This window comes from Colobus angolensis, unplaced genomic scaffold, assembly GCF_000951035.1.
Source record: "Colobus angolensis palliatus isolate OR3802 unplaced genomic scaffold, Cang.pa_1.0 Scaffold2, whole genome shotgun sequence".
Classification (NCBI taxonomy): domain Eukaryota; kingdom Metazoa; phylum Chordata; class Mammalia; order Primates; family Cercopithecidae; genus Colobus; species Colobus angolensis.
In genome coordinates this window covers 158,892-173,090 of record NW_012115154.1, presented here as the reverse complement: position 1 = coordinate 173,090, position 14,199 = coordinate 158,892, and the positions used below count along the sequence as shown (strand labels likewise).

Here is a 14,199-nt window from a genome sequence, read left to right as displayed (position 1 = left end):
AATGGAAGTGTTTATAGCAGTGGATATGTTATGTTTTGCTTTTATTTTAAAAAACACATATATCTTTCCTTACGTATGTATGTTTACAAGTGTAATTGTATATATATGTAAAAACACATTTATGCTTATGTGTGCCTGCATATGAAATACAAATATAAATATACATATGTGTGTATGTATATGTGTGTATGTGTATGCAAAGATATATATTGGGCAAGTTGCCTAACTTTCCTTTGCCCCAGTTTCTTCATTTGTAAAATGAAGAATACATATACATATATACATAGATATATATACACATATATATTTATATAATATGTCTGCAAAGATATATATATATATATATATACACACACTTAAATTTTAAGTATATATATAGTTTTAAGTTTTAAGAAGAATGAGGCACTCACTTTTTACTGCCATACTCTGTACTGTTTGACTGTTGGATTATTTTTAAAAAGGTATAAACAAATTTTGTAATCAAAGCAATAAAAATTTTTAGAAAGGAAAAAGTTCACACACACATACACACACACATATACATACTCACTCAATTATCCCCTCACCCGGCCTGGAACCTGGGGCTGGCTGGGAAGCAAAAGCACTTCAATGAGGCAGCCCAATCATTGGGAGCAGAAAGCTCTCAGGTGGGGACCAGAAAACCTTAGGTCGCTCCAAGTTCTGGTTTGACTTCCTGCAGCCCTTGGGTAAGCCTTTCTGGACTGTGCCAGTCCTATTCCCCAAGGGTTTTGGCTAGAACATGCCCGCCAGTCTAGTTGACAACTGAGTAGATAATCATGAGTTAGAGACTGAACATCTAGAGTCATAACAAAGGGACCCTCTTCTAGGCTCGCTCAAAGGAGATCCCATAGGTCAAGTTTCCTCACTGCCTGACGATTAAGGAGAAGACCCTGCTAGGAGGAATTAGGATATGTTCTCCTTGCTTCCCTACCTGGCCATCCCTGAGATCCTACTGTGGAGAAAGGGACCTGGGTAGGTGCTGTGGGGTGCAGGGTCTTGGCTGGAAGTCCTGTAACCCATGGAATTTCTCCTATCCTCCCTGCAGGATCGTGTGTGAGATGGGGGAGGCCAAGCCCAGCCAGCACGCAGGCTTTGTGGAGATCTGCGTGGCTGTGTGTCGGCCTGAATTCATGGCCCGGTCCTCGCAGCTCTATTACTTCATGGTGAGTCTTGACCAGCAGTGATCTGGCTGGGTAAAGGCCACAGAGCTCATTACCATGATTTCTGGGCCCCTCTAGAGCTCTGTGGGCAAACGCAGGGCAAGGGCCTGCCCTGCAACCTCCCTCAGTTCATGAGAATCCTGTCTGTTAGTGAGTGAGAGCACAGCCTTTGAAGTCTGGGAGACCTGGATTCAAATCCAGACTTTGCTGTGCCTGGCTGTGTGGTTTCAGGTAAGATGCTTTAGCTCTCAGGACCCAGAGTCCCCAGATGGGTGCATGGCAGTGTGGCACAGTAGGCAGGCAAGAGCTTGGACTTCACAAGGCAACTCCTGGGCTTTGATTCCTGGCTCTTCCACTTACTAACTGGGTGAACATGGGCAAATTGCTCAACATTTTGTTTTTGCCTCAGTTTCTTGATTTATAAAATGAGGATAATAATAGTATCAACCCCATGATCTTGTGGAAAATTTCATCAATGTATTTATGACTTCTAGTATCATTTGTTTTATTATTTCTGTGGTTGCCACCATTGCTTCCATTTTCTGGCCCGTCCCTGCACACTCATGTGCCATCCTATCGCCCTCACACTTCTCCCTAACCCCAATGTCTTAGTCTGTTTACTGCTGCTATAGAAGAATGTCTGAGACTGGGTAATTGATAGAGACGAGTCATTTATTTGATTCCTTATTCTGGAGGCTGAGAAGTCCAAGATCTAGGGGCTGCATCTGGCAAGTGCCTTCTTACTGCATCACCTCGTGGCAGAAAGTGAAAAGTCAGGAGACTACGTGCAAGAGAGCAAGAGCGGAGAGGGTGGAACTCCCTTTCATAACAAACCCCCTCTTTCATAATAAGCATGTTCCTGTGATAGTAACATTAATCCATTCATGAGGGCAGAGCCCTTGTGAACTAATCACCTCTTAAAAGTCCAACATCTCAACACTGTTTAATTGGGGATTAAACTTTCAAGACATGACTTTGGAAGATGCATTCAAACCATAGCACCCACTCACCATTATCCCTATTTCATGACCTCATTAACCCCTGCCCACCACTTACCTGCATACCCAATGCATTTCCCTCTACCCACACCATTGCCCCCACCTCTCTCACCCTACCACCCCCTTCCCCATTCCATGGCCTCTCTGAGGATCTCTTCCCAGTCCTTAAATTCCTTCCTGCCTGGAACCTCTCATCAAAGGCTGGCTGACAAGTAGTTCTATGGGACAGAGGCTTTTGGAATCTCTCAGCCTTGTGATTATGGAGATGGTGGAGACATGAACATACTCCCTGCCGCACACACCCATCATTTTAAAAACTAAACCTCTCAGATTAATGACAGCTGTAGTGGTATAATTTCCTCATGATTCTGAGCTGCTTTTGGAAGCTGGAAGCCTGAAGTGATGGATTTTATGCCTGGCCATCAAATGCCCTGAAATACATCACAGGGAATTTGGCATTCATTCTCCTTCCTCTCTCTCTCCCTCTTTCCTCCTTTTCCCCCCTTGCCTCCCTCTCTCTCTCCTTCCTTGCTCTCTCCCTTCCTTCCTTCCTTCCTTCCTTGATCCCTTTCTCCCTCCCTTCCTTTCTTCCTCCTTTCTTTGCTTCCTTCCTTCCTCCCTCCCTACTTATCTCATCTTCCTTCCTCCTCCTCCTCCTTCCTTCTTCAACTGACAGCCATTGATCGCCTTACACAATGCCTCTCACTAGATTATTTAATGAGTGCTTGTTTAATTGAGTTGGATTTTATGACTTGATGGTTCTGGCTGTGGGGGTTAGGATGAGGAATAAGTTCCAACACAGCATCTCCCTCAGGAGGCCCACAGTCTAGAAGGGGAGGTGAAAGCAACTGAGCTCAAGTATTTGACACAGACTTGAATGTGGTCAGGGCCAAACCTTAGAGAAACATGAGTGTAGTGCGGCACCATGACTGGGACTGCAGCTGCATCTGCTCCACCTCTGCTCTCTGAGGGCCAAACACCCCCTGGATGCAGCTGGCTGTCACTGAATGTACATGGGAATTCATAAAATGAGAATAACATGCACATACAATGGGGTTCATGGAAGAGTCATTTTCCTTATGTTTAGGATTTGAACCCGCCACCTTCTCCTGAAAGCATATGACAGAATTTCCAAGGGGAACCCAGTAGACATTAAGACAACTAATGAGAAATGTATATATATTTGTATATAAAGTATGTATATGTGTGTGTGTGTGTGTGTATGTATGTAGCATATGATATAGACATGGAGAGTGAGAGAGAGAGATGGAGAGAGGAGGGATGACATTCGCCAGGTATTTCCTAAAATTGGGCAAGAAATCTGGCTTTGAAATTTCCTGGCAGCCAAAGTAAAATGGGAGGAAACTGCTGCATGGCCAAAGCAAGCACTGGACTTCCTTGGCCAGCCACTGCCCAGAGCAGCTTTCCATCCTGAGGTTCTTGGCAGTGATCCTGAATGATGAAGTGGACAGGGCTAGAGCCACCTCCAACTTATTAAGCTGATGCTTCTTTTGAACCTTAGCTGCCTCTGCCCTGTATCCCCAGTCAGGCCCCTCACTCCTGTGGCTCAGTCAAGGCCACCACCACCTGGCTGTCCAGCCATCATCTCCATGTGGCCCACCCAGGCTGTCAGCTCCCATAAACAGTGCTTCCTCCTCTCTTGCCCATTCCCATCAGTGGTCCATCCCCTAGGCCTGCAATCCTGCTGGGCTGTGGCTCAGCATCCCTTCATTCCTGACATCAATCCATCACCATGTCCTGGAGTCTTCCTTTTCCCATTCTCTTTGCCATAACAATGGCCTCCTTAAATCCTTCCCTTGCTTTTCTCTGTTGTAATCCATCTACCATCATGTCAGCTTCCACCTTAAGAAGAGCCAAGGCTCCCCCTCCCTGTAAGACATTGTCCAGGCTCCTCTATCTGCTTCCCCGTTCAATCCTATTTTGCCAGCCTTTGCATTGTCTGCCACCTTACCTTCTCTGTCTCCTCCTGGTTGCACGAGCCGTATCCCCCTTATTTGTCAAAGCTGTGCTTGGGACCCCGTCCTCGGTCTGTGAATGCACAGGCCTGAGCTGTGGATACCCACAGGCCCTGCGCCCCACCCCACTTCTTGGGACTCCAGACATCTACCTGCATCACACCACTCAGGGGGTCCTCTTTGCGCCCTGCTCCTCTTATCAAACCAATCTGTCTTGGGAGCTACTTGCCTTGGCCAGCCACCTGCCCAGAGCAGGGTTCCTTGGCAGGGTCCCTGGAGGACACAGTGGACAGGGCGAAAGTCACCTCTGCCTTATTAAGCTGATGCTTCCTTTAAGACTCTCTGCCTGTGCTCTGCATTTCCAGCCAGGCCCCCACTGCTGAGACTCCATCAAAGATCAGCCCAGGACCCTCCTTTCTTTGGGAGCCCCACAGTGCATAGGCAGCACTAAACCTCCCGACACAGGAGAGTCTCCTGGGGCGGGACAGGCATTAAACAAAACGCCCTGGACCTCTCCCTGCCTCCTGCCAGGACTAATTAAATCCAATGCTATGGATCCTGGGTAATTCTGAGATGCAAGCTGAGCTGAGGCCCCCTGACCTAGGAGAAAGGGCGTTTCCTGTGTGGCTCTCGTGTGCCAATGCACTCAGCTCTCTGCTTTTGTTCTTTTTTTTTTTTTTTTTTTTTTTTTTTTTTTTTTTTTTTTTTGAGACGGAGTCTTGCTCTGTCGCCCAGGCTGGAGTGCAGTGGCCAGATCTCAGCTCACTGCAAGCTCTGCCACCCGGGTTTACGCCATTCTCCCGCCTCAGCCTCCCGAGTAGCTGGGACTACAGGCGCTCGCCACCTCGCCCGGCTAGTTTTTTGTATTTTTTAGTAGAGACAGGGTTTCACCGTGTTCGCCAGGATGGTCTCGATCTCCTGACCTCGTGATCCGCCCGTCTCGGCCTCCCAAAGTGCTGGGATTACAGGCTTGAGCCACCGCGCCCGGCCTGCTTTTGTTCTTATAATGAGCCTGTGTGCTACACATTGGAAAGTCCCATCTGCCCTCAGGAAGGGTCCGGTGTTGCCTGTGTGATTGTTCCTACCCTACAGAGGGGTGTGATTGAATTTAGGGTATTAAGGGAGGTTTCCTAGAAGAAGCTGGAGGGAAAGATGGGATTTGTATAATACAAATAGAATACAATTTTCCATGTGGATCTGAAGTGGTGGGAGGCTGTTCCCAGCATAAGGTCTGACAAGGTAGTACACCAAAAGATAGGAACAGGAGGGAGAGGGAAGAGGGTGGGTGGTGAGGAGGAGAGGCTGAAGCAGAGGCAAGTCAGAACAGATGACAGAGGTTGCCACAGGCAAATATGCATTGGTCTGGTGGATCTCTGCAGCTGAAAGATTTGTGTTATTTTTCTACTTAAGGGACATCTTTGAGGAATGGCTCTGGTGCCACATGTTCACTTGGGAAGACTTTTAGGGAGGAGAAATAGTGCTAGGGACCTTGGTTTGTTTCTCTGGCCCCTTGCATTTAAGGGTTGCATCATTGAGGCCTACCCCCATTCCTCGCACAGAGTTTCTAGGGATTCCAGGTGGGAGTGAGGGACAGAGGTCCCCATGAGTCTCCGCAGGGGTTGAGAAGGGACAGAACCCCGTCTATCACACTTTCCAGAGTCTCTGAGCCCTCATGACCTTCTCGTCTACCAGGAAGCTTACAGGTGTACTCTTTGGGCCCTACACAGAAGTCCCTAGCTCCTCTGGAGTTCTGAGACAGCCAGGAAACTCTTTCCCCAGGACTTGGGGCATGTTGGAGAGATGCTTTTTAGTACCAAGGCTAGAGGGAAGACTTGTCCTCTCCGACAATCAGGCCAGATTCCAATGTGTGGGTTTATTCACCAAAAACCAAATGCCAAGGCCAAGGGGCCCCAGATTAGCACTCTGGGCTGTCACTAGCTGTTCCTAAAGGTCTCCATGCAGGGAATGCTTTCCCCCTTCCCTCCACCTCCATTCCAAGTGAAGGAGGTGGCAAATAATGCAAAATTTGATTTCCCATGCAAACTCACCGTGAAATATTTATGAAGCATGGCTTGAATAATTAATAGCTTCTCACAACTCTAAAACATGTATCCATAACATCCTGTCCCCACCAGTGAGCCCCTTGATAGTGCCCCAGCAACACCTGCAGGAATTACTGACTTCCACCGCTTTTAAGAACCCTCACCCACAGGCTGCCAGGGAGCACCAATCCCCATCTATTTTAACTTCCCTGAGTTCAACTCTATCTCTCTAGGACCATCCCTGCATTGAAGCCTGTGTGTACAATCTCTCTCTCTCTCTCTCTCTCTCTCTCTCTCTTTCTTTCTCTCTCCTTTCCTCTCTGGGAAATGTTGGTGGGGTTCCTTTAAGGTGGGGCACAAGTACCGTTTGAAGAGGTACTGCAAGTTACAGAACAAGAAAACTCCCAGGAGCCTTGGAGATGACCACTTTTTGGCTCAGCCCCCTGATTTTGTTGACGAGAGAGGTGAAATGTCTTGTCCAGAGTCACACAGCGAGATCCAGGCAGAGCTGAGAAAGGAGGGCTCTTTCCGCAGCCTCACCCCACCCTCTTCCTGGTCTCCAGTTGAGCCAAAATGACAAGCTATTCCTTGGCTTGGCCCATGTTACAGGGATGCTAGACCTGGGATCCAGAGACAGGGTGCTGGGACCTGGTGAGGCAGGTCAGGAACTGTGGTCTGTGTGTCTCCCCACCTGTGTGCCCTGATCCTGGACCTGGAGGTGCATGTGCCAGGTGATAGGGAAGCTCTGGAGCTTCCCTATCAAAGCATCTCCAAGGGGAGGTTGTCAGCCTGCTCTGAGGAACTGAGAGGGTTGACTTTTGGTGCTGAATTCTTTAAGGAGGAGGTAGCTGGGGAAGGGAGAGAGAAATCTTCATTTAAATGCAGATACAGACTTCTCACCTGGGACTGAGGAAAGTTTTTCCATTAAAATGCTAATGAAAGAACAAACTGCAACTCCAAATCCCCAGCTGTCAAGAGCTTTTTTCTGCCCTGCCCGCCCCCAACCCGGACTTCTCACTGGTCCCATTCTGGCAGAGGGCTGGGGGCAGCCCTTGAAAGCAACTCTTTTCTGCTTCTCTCTCTGAGTTTCCCTGGGGCTCTCACTTCCCATTGCTCTGCCATTGGGTGCTTTGGGCAGCTCTTTGTAGAGACCTGTGGGAGAGACAGTTTACCACCCAAGAACAGAGCTGTAGGTTGGAAAGGGGTTGAGAACTGGAGCTCTGGGGTCAGATCTCAGTTATGCCATTTTTTTTAGCTCTGTGACCTTAGAAACCTAAGTTAACATCTCTAAATCTCTTCTGTAAAATAATAATGCCTACTTTATAGAATTGATTGGTGATTAAATTATATATGTATGTGTATAGGGATATACATATAATATGTGTACATATACATATTATAATATATAAATTATATTTGTATGTGTATATATCCCTATATACACATACATGTATAATTATGAAGACATACAATCTGACACTTAAAAAATAAGTACATGGCAACTATTAGTATTATTAGTACTAAGGCAGGTATGCAAACTCTCATGGTCTGGAACATTACCTATCCATACAAGCTTAAGAAAACTGTCCTGGTTCTCTGGGAGACTGCTATTACCAAAGATTCCAGAAAGCAGCTTGGGGGAGTGGGGTGCTGCCTCATGCCTGCCCAGAAGCCTCCTCCACCCCTTCCCAGTTGTGTCTCAGGCCACATTCTTTCTACACAGACACTGACTCTCTCAGATCTGAAGCCCAGCCGGGGGCCCATGTCCGGGGGGACCCAAGTGACCATCACAGGCACCAACCTGAATGCCGGAAGCAATGTGGTGGTGATGTTCGGGAAGCAGCCCTGTCTCTTCCACAGGTAACTCAGAGGGCCCCTTTCTGCAGCACCAGAGGGGGAAAGGTTAGACAGGTAAATCACTTCAGGGTAGTTTTGTTTTTATTGCAGAGAGTTGGGAGGGTGTAACCGCCTGACAGTTTCTTCTTGCCAGCTGCACAGATAGAGCCAATTTCCTGAGACAGCGTTATTGCAATAGAGAAAGAATTTAGTCAATACAGAGCCAGCTAAATGGGAGACGGGAGTTGTATGATTCAAATCAGTCTCCCTGGAAATTTGGAGACTAGGATTTTTTAAAAGATAATTTGGCAGGCAGGGGGTTAGGGAGTGGGGAATGCTGATTTGTTGAGTTGGAGATGAAATTGTATAAAGTTGAACCAGGATTTTCTTGCTGTCTTCAGTTCCTGGGTGGGATCGCAGAACTAGTTGAGCCACATTACTGGTCTGGGTGGTACCAGCTTGTCAATCAGAATTCAGGATCTGAAAAGTGTCTCCAACAGTGATCTGAGGTTTTACAACAGTGATGTTATCCATAGGAGCAATTGGGAGCATCTGGAATCTCGTGGCCTCTGGTTGCTTATGTGCCTCCTGTGTCATCATTTTTGATCTTGTGGCTAATTTGTTAGTTTTTCAAAGGTGGGCTCTCTGATCCCCGGGCAAAGAGGGGGTTTGTTTAAGGAAAAGGCTGTTATCATCTTTGTTACAAAGTTAAACTATAAACTAAATTCCTCCTATAGTTAGCTTGATCTGTGCCTAGGAATGGACAAGGGTAGCTTGGAGGTGAAAAGCAAGATAGGGTCCATTAGGTCAGACTTGTACTGTGATAATTTTTCTATGTCAGACTTTCCTCACTGCCATAATTTTTGCAAAGGTGGTTTCAATCACCTTATGGCTTGGAAGTACTCCTCCTGCCTAACAAAGTGGATATGCTCTTTGGGAGAGAATTTGGGCTCAGTCTGGAGACCTGTCTGCCCTCCCTTCCCTGGATGGGCCCCATATGCTTCATGGCCCATCAGTTAACCCTGGTGACCCCATAGCACCCACTCTGCAGAACCCTAGGATACCCCAGAATGCAATTTGGAATCTACAACTAAAGCCCATTCACCAGGGTCAGATCCACTCTGGGAGCTGCAGAGCCAGCTGGACCTTCTCAGAGATGATAGGCACAGCAACCCAGTGTCTGAGGTTGAGCCTACAAGGCCAGGTGACCTTGCATCCCCTGGTCCCACTGTGCAGTCCCAGAAGGGCACACCCGCCGTGAACTGGAGCCTAGGAGGTAGGAGCAAGGCAGGAGGTGCATTCAGTGAAGGACACTAGGCGAAGTGGCTGGAGATGCTCCTTCAGCTGGCCTAAGATTCTCTAGAGAGAGGATTTTCCCTGAGAGAGCTATGCTGAGGGTTGTGACAATTCCCAAGTCAGACCTGGCCAGGCCTGGCATCAGTAGTGTTAAAGAAACAGTTATTCTGACACTTGTTAAAATGGCGAGAAAGACTTAGGACGATTGCAATTGATGTCAAGACTACTGCAACAGGGGAAACAGATGGGGCTCAACTCCAAAGACTACAAAGACAGCGGGGGGTTTATAGCCAATGAGCAGAATAAGGGGCTCAGTGAATGAAAAATCACTAAGAGGAAACATCAAGGTAGGTAGACTCCTGCTAAACCAACTTAACATGATTCTTGCTGAAGGCAGGCCAGGGTGATCAGATATCAAGTATGGGAGGATTCTCCCCAAACAGACTTAGCCAGATTCTTGCTAAAAAACAAGGCTAGACAGGCCAAAGACAGACCAGGGATGAGGCCTGGTTGAAAAGAGGGCTCAGAGGAACCTGTCTAAAGTTTGGCCAAGGAGAGAGTCTTTTCACCGGATCTCCAGCTTTCTATCTGAGAGCACCCACCCATGGCCTCTGAGCACCCTGACATGCAGGGAGCAGTGTGGGAGGGCCCTAACTCAGGACCTCTGTCCTCCTTAACACCAGGCACCCAATGCTGTGTCTTCCTGCCCTCCAGGCGATCTCCATCCTACATTGTCTGCAACACCACGTCCTCAGATGAGGTGCTAGAGATGAAGGTGTCGGTGCAGGTGGACAGGGCCAAGATCCACCAGGACCTGGTCTTTCAGTATGTGGAAGACCCCACCATCGTGCGGATTGAACCAGAATGGAGCATCGTCAGGTAGGAGCTGGCCCAAGTAGACCTTAATGCTCCTGCATCTCTGTTTCCCTTCCCTGACTCTCAAAAGCCAAGGAGAGTTCTGGGGGCCCAGTTCTACTTGGGGAACTGATAAACTGGAATTGGTTCCAAATACCCCCAAATCAGACCTTCCTACTGTGGCTCCCTCCTTCCACTGAGAGCAACTCTGTGCCAAACCCAGCCTGGAGGCCAAGCTCCTATAACAGCAAGAACCCACCTTCCCCAGTTCTGGGACAGGCACTGTGCTAGAGGCCATGTCCCCATGCTGCAGTGACTGCTGGGGGTGCCAGGCTACTCTTCTCACTTCTGGTAGACATAGGTGCTAATCCTGGTCCCACCTTCAGGCTGAGGGGTGTGGAAGAAGGAGTTAGATCAGGCCTGACTACTCCTTGTAGTCAGCTTACATGGGGGAAGCTGTGTCCTGAGCCTGGAGGCCCCATCCAGATACCCATCCTCTCTGCTCCTGGCTGCCTGCTTACATTTCTCCTCCCCTCTGCTGCAACCTCCTCAAGGGTAGAGTTTAGGTCTTGTTCCCTGCTTTTTCCCAGAGCCCAGCCAGATGCACTGAACACCTGTCTCAGAGGGAGGGGACCAGGCATTGGAATGTTGGTACAGAAAGGCCCTGGGGCAGGGACTTGGGGACCTTCATTTACCTTGAGCAAATTGGTATTCTTCCTAGGCCTCTGCCTATTCAGTGATTCATCCAGGGATTTTGAAATCCCAGGATCTCTAGGGTCCCTGGAGTGGTATGTCTCCCATCAGGGGAGAAGGGGTAGGCACATGGCATGAGTCTGCCTTTCCAGGCCCTGGATAGCACATGGGAATGAGAAGATGCTACAGAGGGCACCCCATGCAAGGCTCACAGAGATCACTGGGAAATCACTGTAACAGGGGCAGCGTGGGAAGGGTCTCAGCCCAGCTCCATTGCTTACCAGCCCAGTGACCTTAACAGTTATCTCACCTCCCTGGGGCCAGAGTCCCTCATCTGTCCACTCTCGCATAGGCAGCTGAGAGACTGAAGTGAGATGCACATGCACAGGGCAGTGCCTGGCTTAGCCCCCTCCCCCTGCCCCCTGCTGGGTCCAGGCCTCTCACTGTCTGCTTCAGTTCTCAGGGGTGTGGGGCTGGGGGAGTGAGCAGGAAGTACATGTAGAAGTGGTCTCCCCAGGCTGAGGCAGAGAGCAGGAATGTGTCCAGTCCAGGGAACAATCTTTTTTTAATCCAGGGATCGGCAAACTCCAGTCTGTGGGCTGAATCTGGCTAGCCACCTGCTTTTGTAAATAAAGTTTTATTGGCGCACGGCCATGCTCATTCGTACATGTATTGTCTATAGCTGCTTTCTCACTATAACAGCAGAGTTGAGTAACTGCGACAGGGACCATATGGCCTGTAAAGCCTACAATATTTACTATCTGGTCCTTTACAGAAAGAGCTTGCCACCCCCTGCCTTAAGCCCAAAAGAAAGACAGCCTTTGCCTGCTGAGATGAGATTTGGCCGTCCTCAGCAGTTACTCTGTAAGGCCCAAACCTTCTGAGCTTTAGCCATGACCTTAAGGCAGATGAAGACCAGAAGGCACAGAGGGGAAGGTCGTCTATAGAAAGCCATACCAGGATTTGGCCCCAGGAAGTTGATGCAGCCCTTTGTGACTTGGTCAACAAACTTTGCAACTCTCTGTGAAATTCACAGCCTGGTATAATTCAGTTCTTCTTTGTGTCATCCTCATAGAAATAGAGGTGTCACCCTTCCTGGCACTCAGCTGCCATTCCTGCATCATGCTCCCACTAGGAGGGAGGATGGAGACAGACATGTTCTGGGTCTGCCAGCCAGCTCCAGGGCTTTTCTTTAAGTTAATCAAGTCTGAGGATGGGGTGAGGCTCTGCTCTTACGAGCCACCTGGGTTACTTGTGAACAGTGATGGTGGGCGTTTGATAAATGTGTGTTGAATTGGTGATTGAGAGGACTGGGAAGATGGCTATACACTGGAAGGTCATCTACAGCACTGTCACGTGTGCAGGAGCCTCTCCAAGTTTCACAGGAATCTTCCTCTGTGTATGTACACACGTGTGTTTGTGTGTGTGTGTGTGCGCGCGCATACGAGCAAGGAGAGAGGGGGAAGCAACTGGCAATATGAAGACAGGCAGATGGATAGATGGGTGGAAATGAATGTGGGTGTGTGTGTCAAGGATTCTTTACTCATCAACTTATAGCTAATTAACTTGCTAAAGCCTGTTTTAGATAGCAGGATTCTTCTCGAAGATGCTCCTTTGATTGGGGATCAGGTTATTTCTCATTTTTCTTTGAGTAGCCCCCCAGAGGACACAGTCCACTACAGTACTGCCCACCACTTTATGCCCACTTCTCAGGTGCCCTAAGGATGGGCACTGATGTCCAGGTTTCTTTTGAAAAGCGACACAAGATGAAGCTCATAAGCCCTCCCTGTCAGCAGTCCTGTGTCCTCCCTGTCAGTGGTCCTGTGCCACCCCAGGGTGCAGGAGACCCAAGTCCCAGAGCATCTCTCACTTGCATTCACATTTGCATTCATGGACCCTCTGCCTTTCCCAGATCTCAGCCTGATCAAAGCCTCCAACATGGAAACTTGTAGAATGATTGCCCTGGGGGAGCAGACTGTGCTCAGCCCCTGGAGGATGTGGTGGGGACAATCTGGAGCGAGGCTTTCATGAGGCCAAAGCTAATGTTTAAAAAGTCCCAAGATTGGCAAGTCCAGGGGAAGGATGGAGGAAGAGACACCAAGGGGTTGCAGAGAAGCAGCTGGCACAAATCAAAAGGTCTTGGAGAGCTAAGGGGGCTGTGCTGTTGACTGGGCCTCCACAGGGGTCCATGCTCCAAACAAACTCAGCAAAGGATGGCCACAGACATCTGGTCATTACTGTCCTCCCCTTGGCTGCCGAGATGCTCATCCTCATTACTATGCAGTCAGCTTGTCATCCTTGTCCCCATGAACATTACCCTGCTGCCTGGTTGTCACTGTCCTTATTGTTGTAGCTCAGTCAGTCATCATTGTAGTGTGCCATTGCTCTTCCTGAACTTATGATTTACACGCCTCCTTCTTTCTTCCTGCTCAGTGGAAACACACCCATCGCCGTATGGGGGACCCACCTGGACCTCATACAGAACCCCCAGATCCGTGCCAAGCATGGAGGGAAGGAGCACATCAATGTGAGTGCAGGGCTGACGGGGTTCATGGAGGTTACCTACATGAACGTGTGGGTCTTCCCAAGTACTGAGGTGACTTCCTGCCCATACACTGATAACCCACAGCCTGTGACACCCTTGAATACTCGGATAGTGGGATGGGGGAGAAGACGTAAGGGCATTTTTACTTCTTGGGGTACAGGCATGGAGGAGCAATTACTTTTGGGGTTCCCGGGGTTTTACACCTTTACTCTTTCATTCTTCCAACCGTAGCCATTGCCACACCCACTACAGACAAAACCGGAGCTGGGTGCAAGCTATAGAGCCTATTCCTTGAGGGCCCAATTGTGTGGTCCTGACTCATCTCTAATCCTCTTGTCAACCCCATGCTATCCGATGACATCCAGGGAGGCCTGGTACATGCACTGGGGCTGTGGGTATGTGGAGATATTGCATAGGCTCTGCCCTGTGGCTCCTCCCACAGATCTGTGAGGTTCTGAATGCTACTGAGATGACCTGCCAGGCGCCCGCCCTTGCTTTGGGTCCTGACCACCAGTCAGACCTGACCGAGAGGCCCGAGGAGTTTGGTTTCATCCTGGACAACGTCCAGTCTCTGCTCATCCTCAACAAGACCAACTTCACCTACTATCCCAACCCAGTGTTTGAGGCCTTTGGTCCCTCAGGAATCCTGGAGCTCAAGCCTGGCACGCCCATCATCCTAAAGGTGGAGTGAGAGTGGTAGGAGGTGGGGGTGGGGAAAGGAGGGGCTGCTGCATGGAAGGGGATGTTCAAGTCGCAGACTCCAGTCACGTTTTTCAA

The 14,199-nt window shown here is 49.0% G+C and overlaps 1 protein-coding gene across 2 annotated transcripts in view; it reads left to right on the top strand.

The window, feature by feature from the left end:
- The window catches only part of PLXNA4 (plexin A4), a 516,386-nt gene that overhangs the window by 445,325 nt on the left and 56,862 nt on the right, over window positions 1-14,199 (top strand). For both annotated transcript variants that reach the window (XM_011941209.1, XM_011941210.1), the window contains 5 exons: window positions 1,067-1,184; window positions 7,921-8,057; window positions 10,044-10,208; window positions 13,311-13,404; window positions 13,865-14,104. In XM_011941209.1, the coding sequence (XP_011796599.1) occupies window positions 1,067-1,184; window positions 7,921-8,057; window positions 10,044-10,208; window positions 13,311-13,404; window positions 13,865-14,104 (754 nt within the window). The remainder of the gene's footprint in view (window positions 1-1,066; window positions 1,185-7,920; window positions 8,058-10,043; window positions 10,209-13,310; window positions 13,405-13,864; window positions 14,105-14,199) is intronic.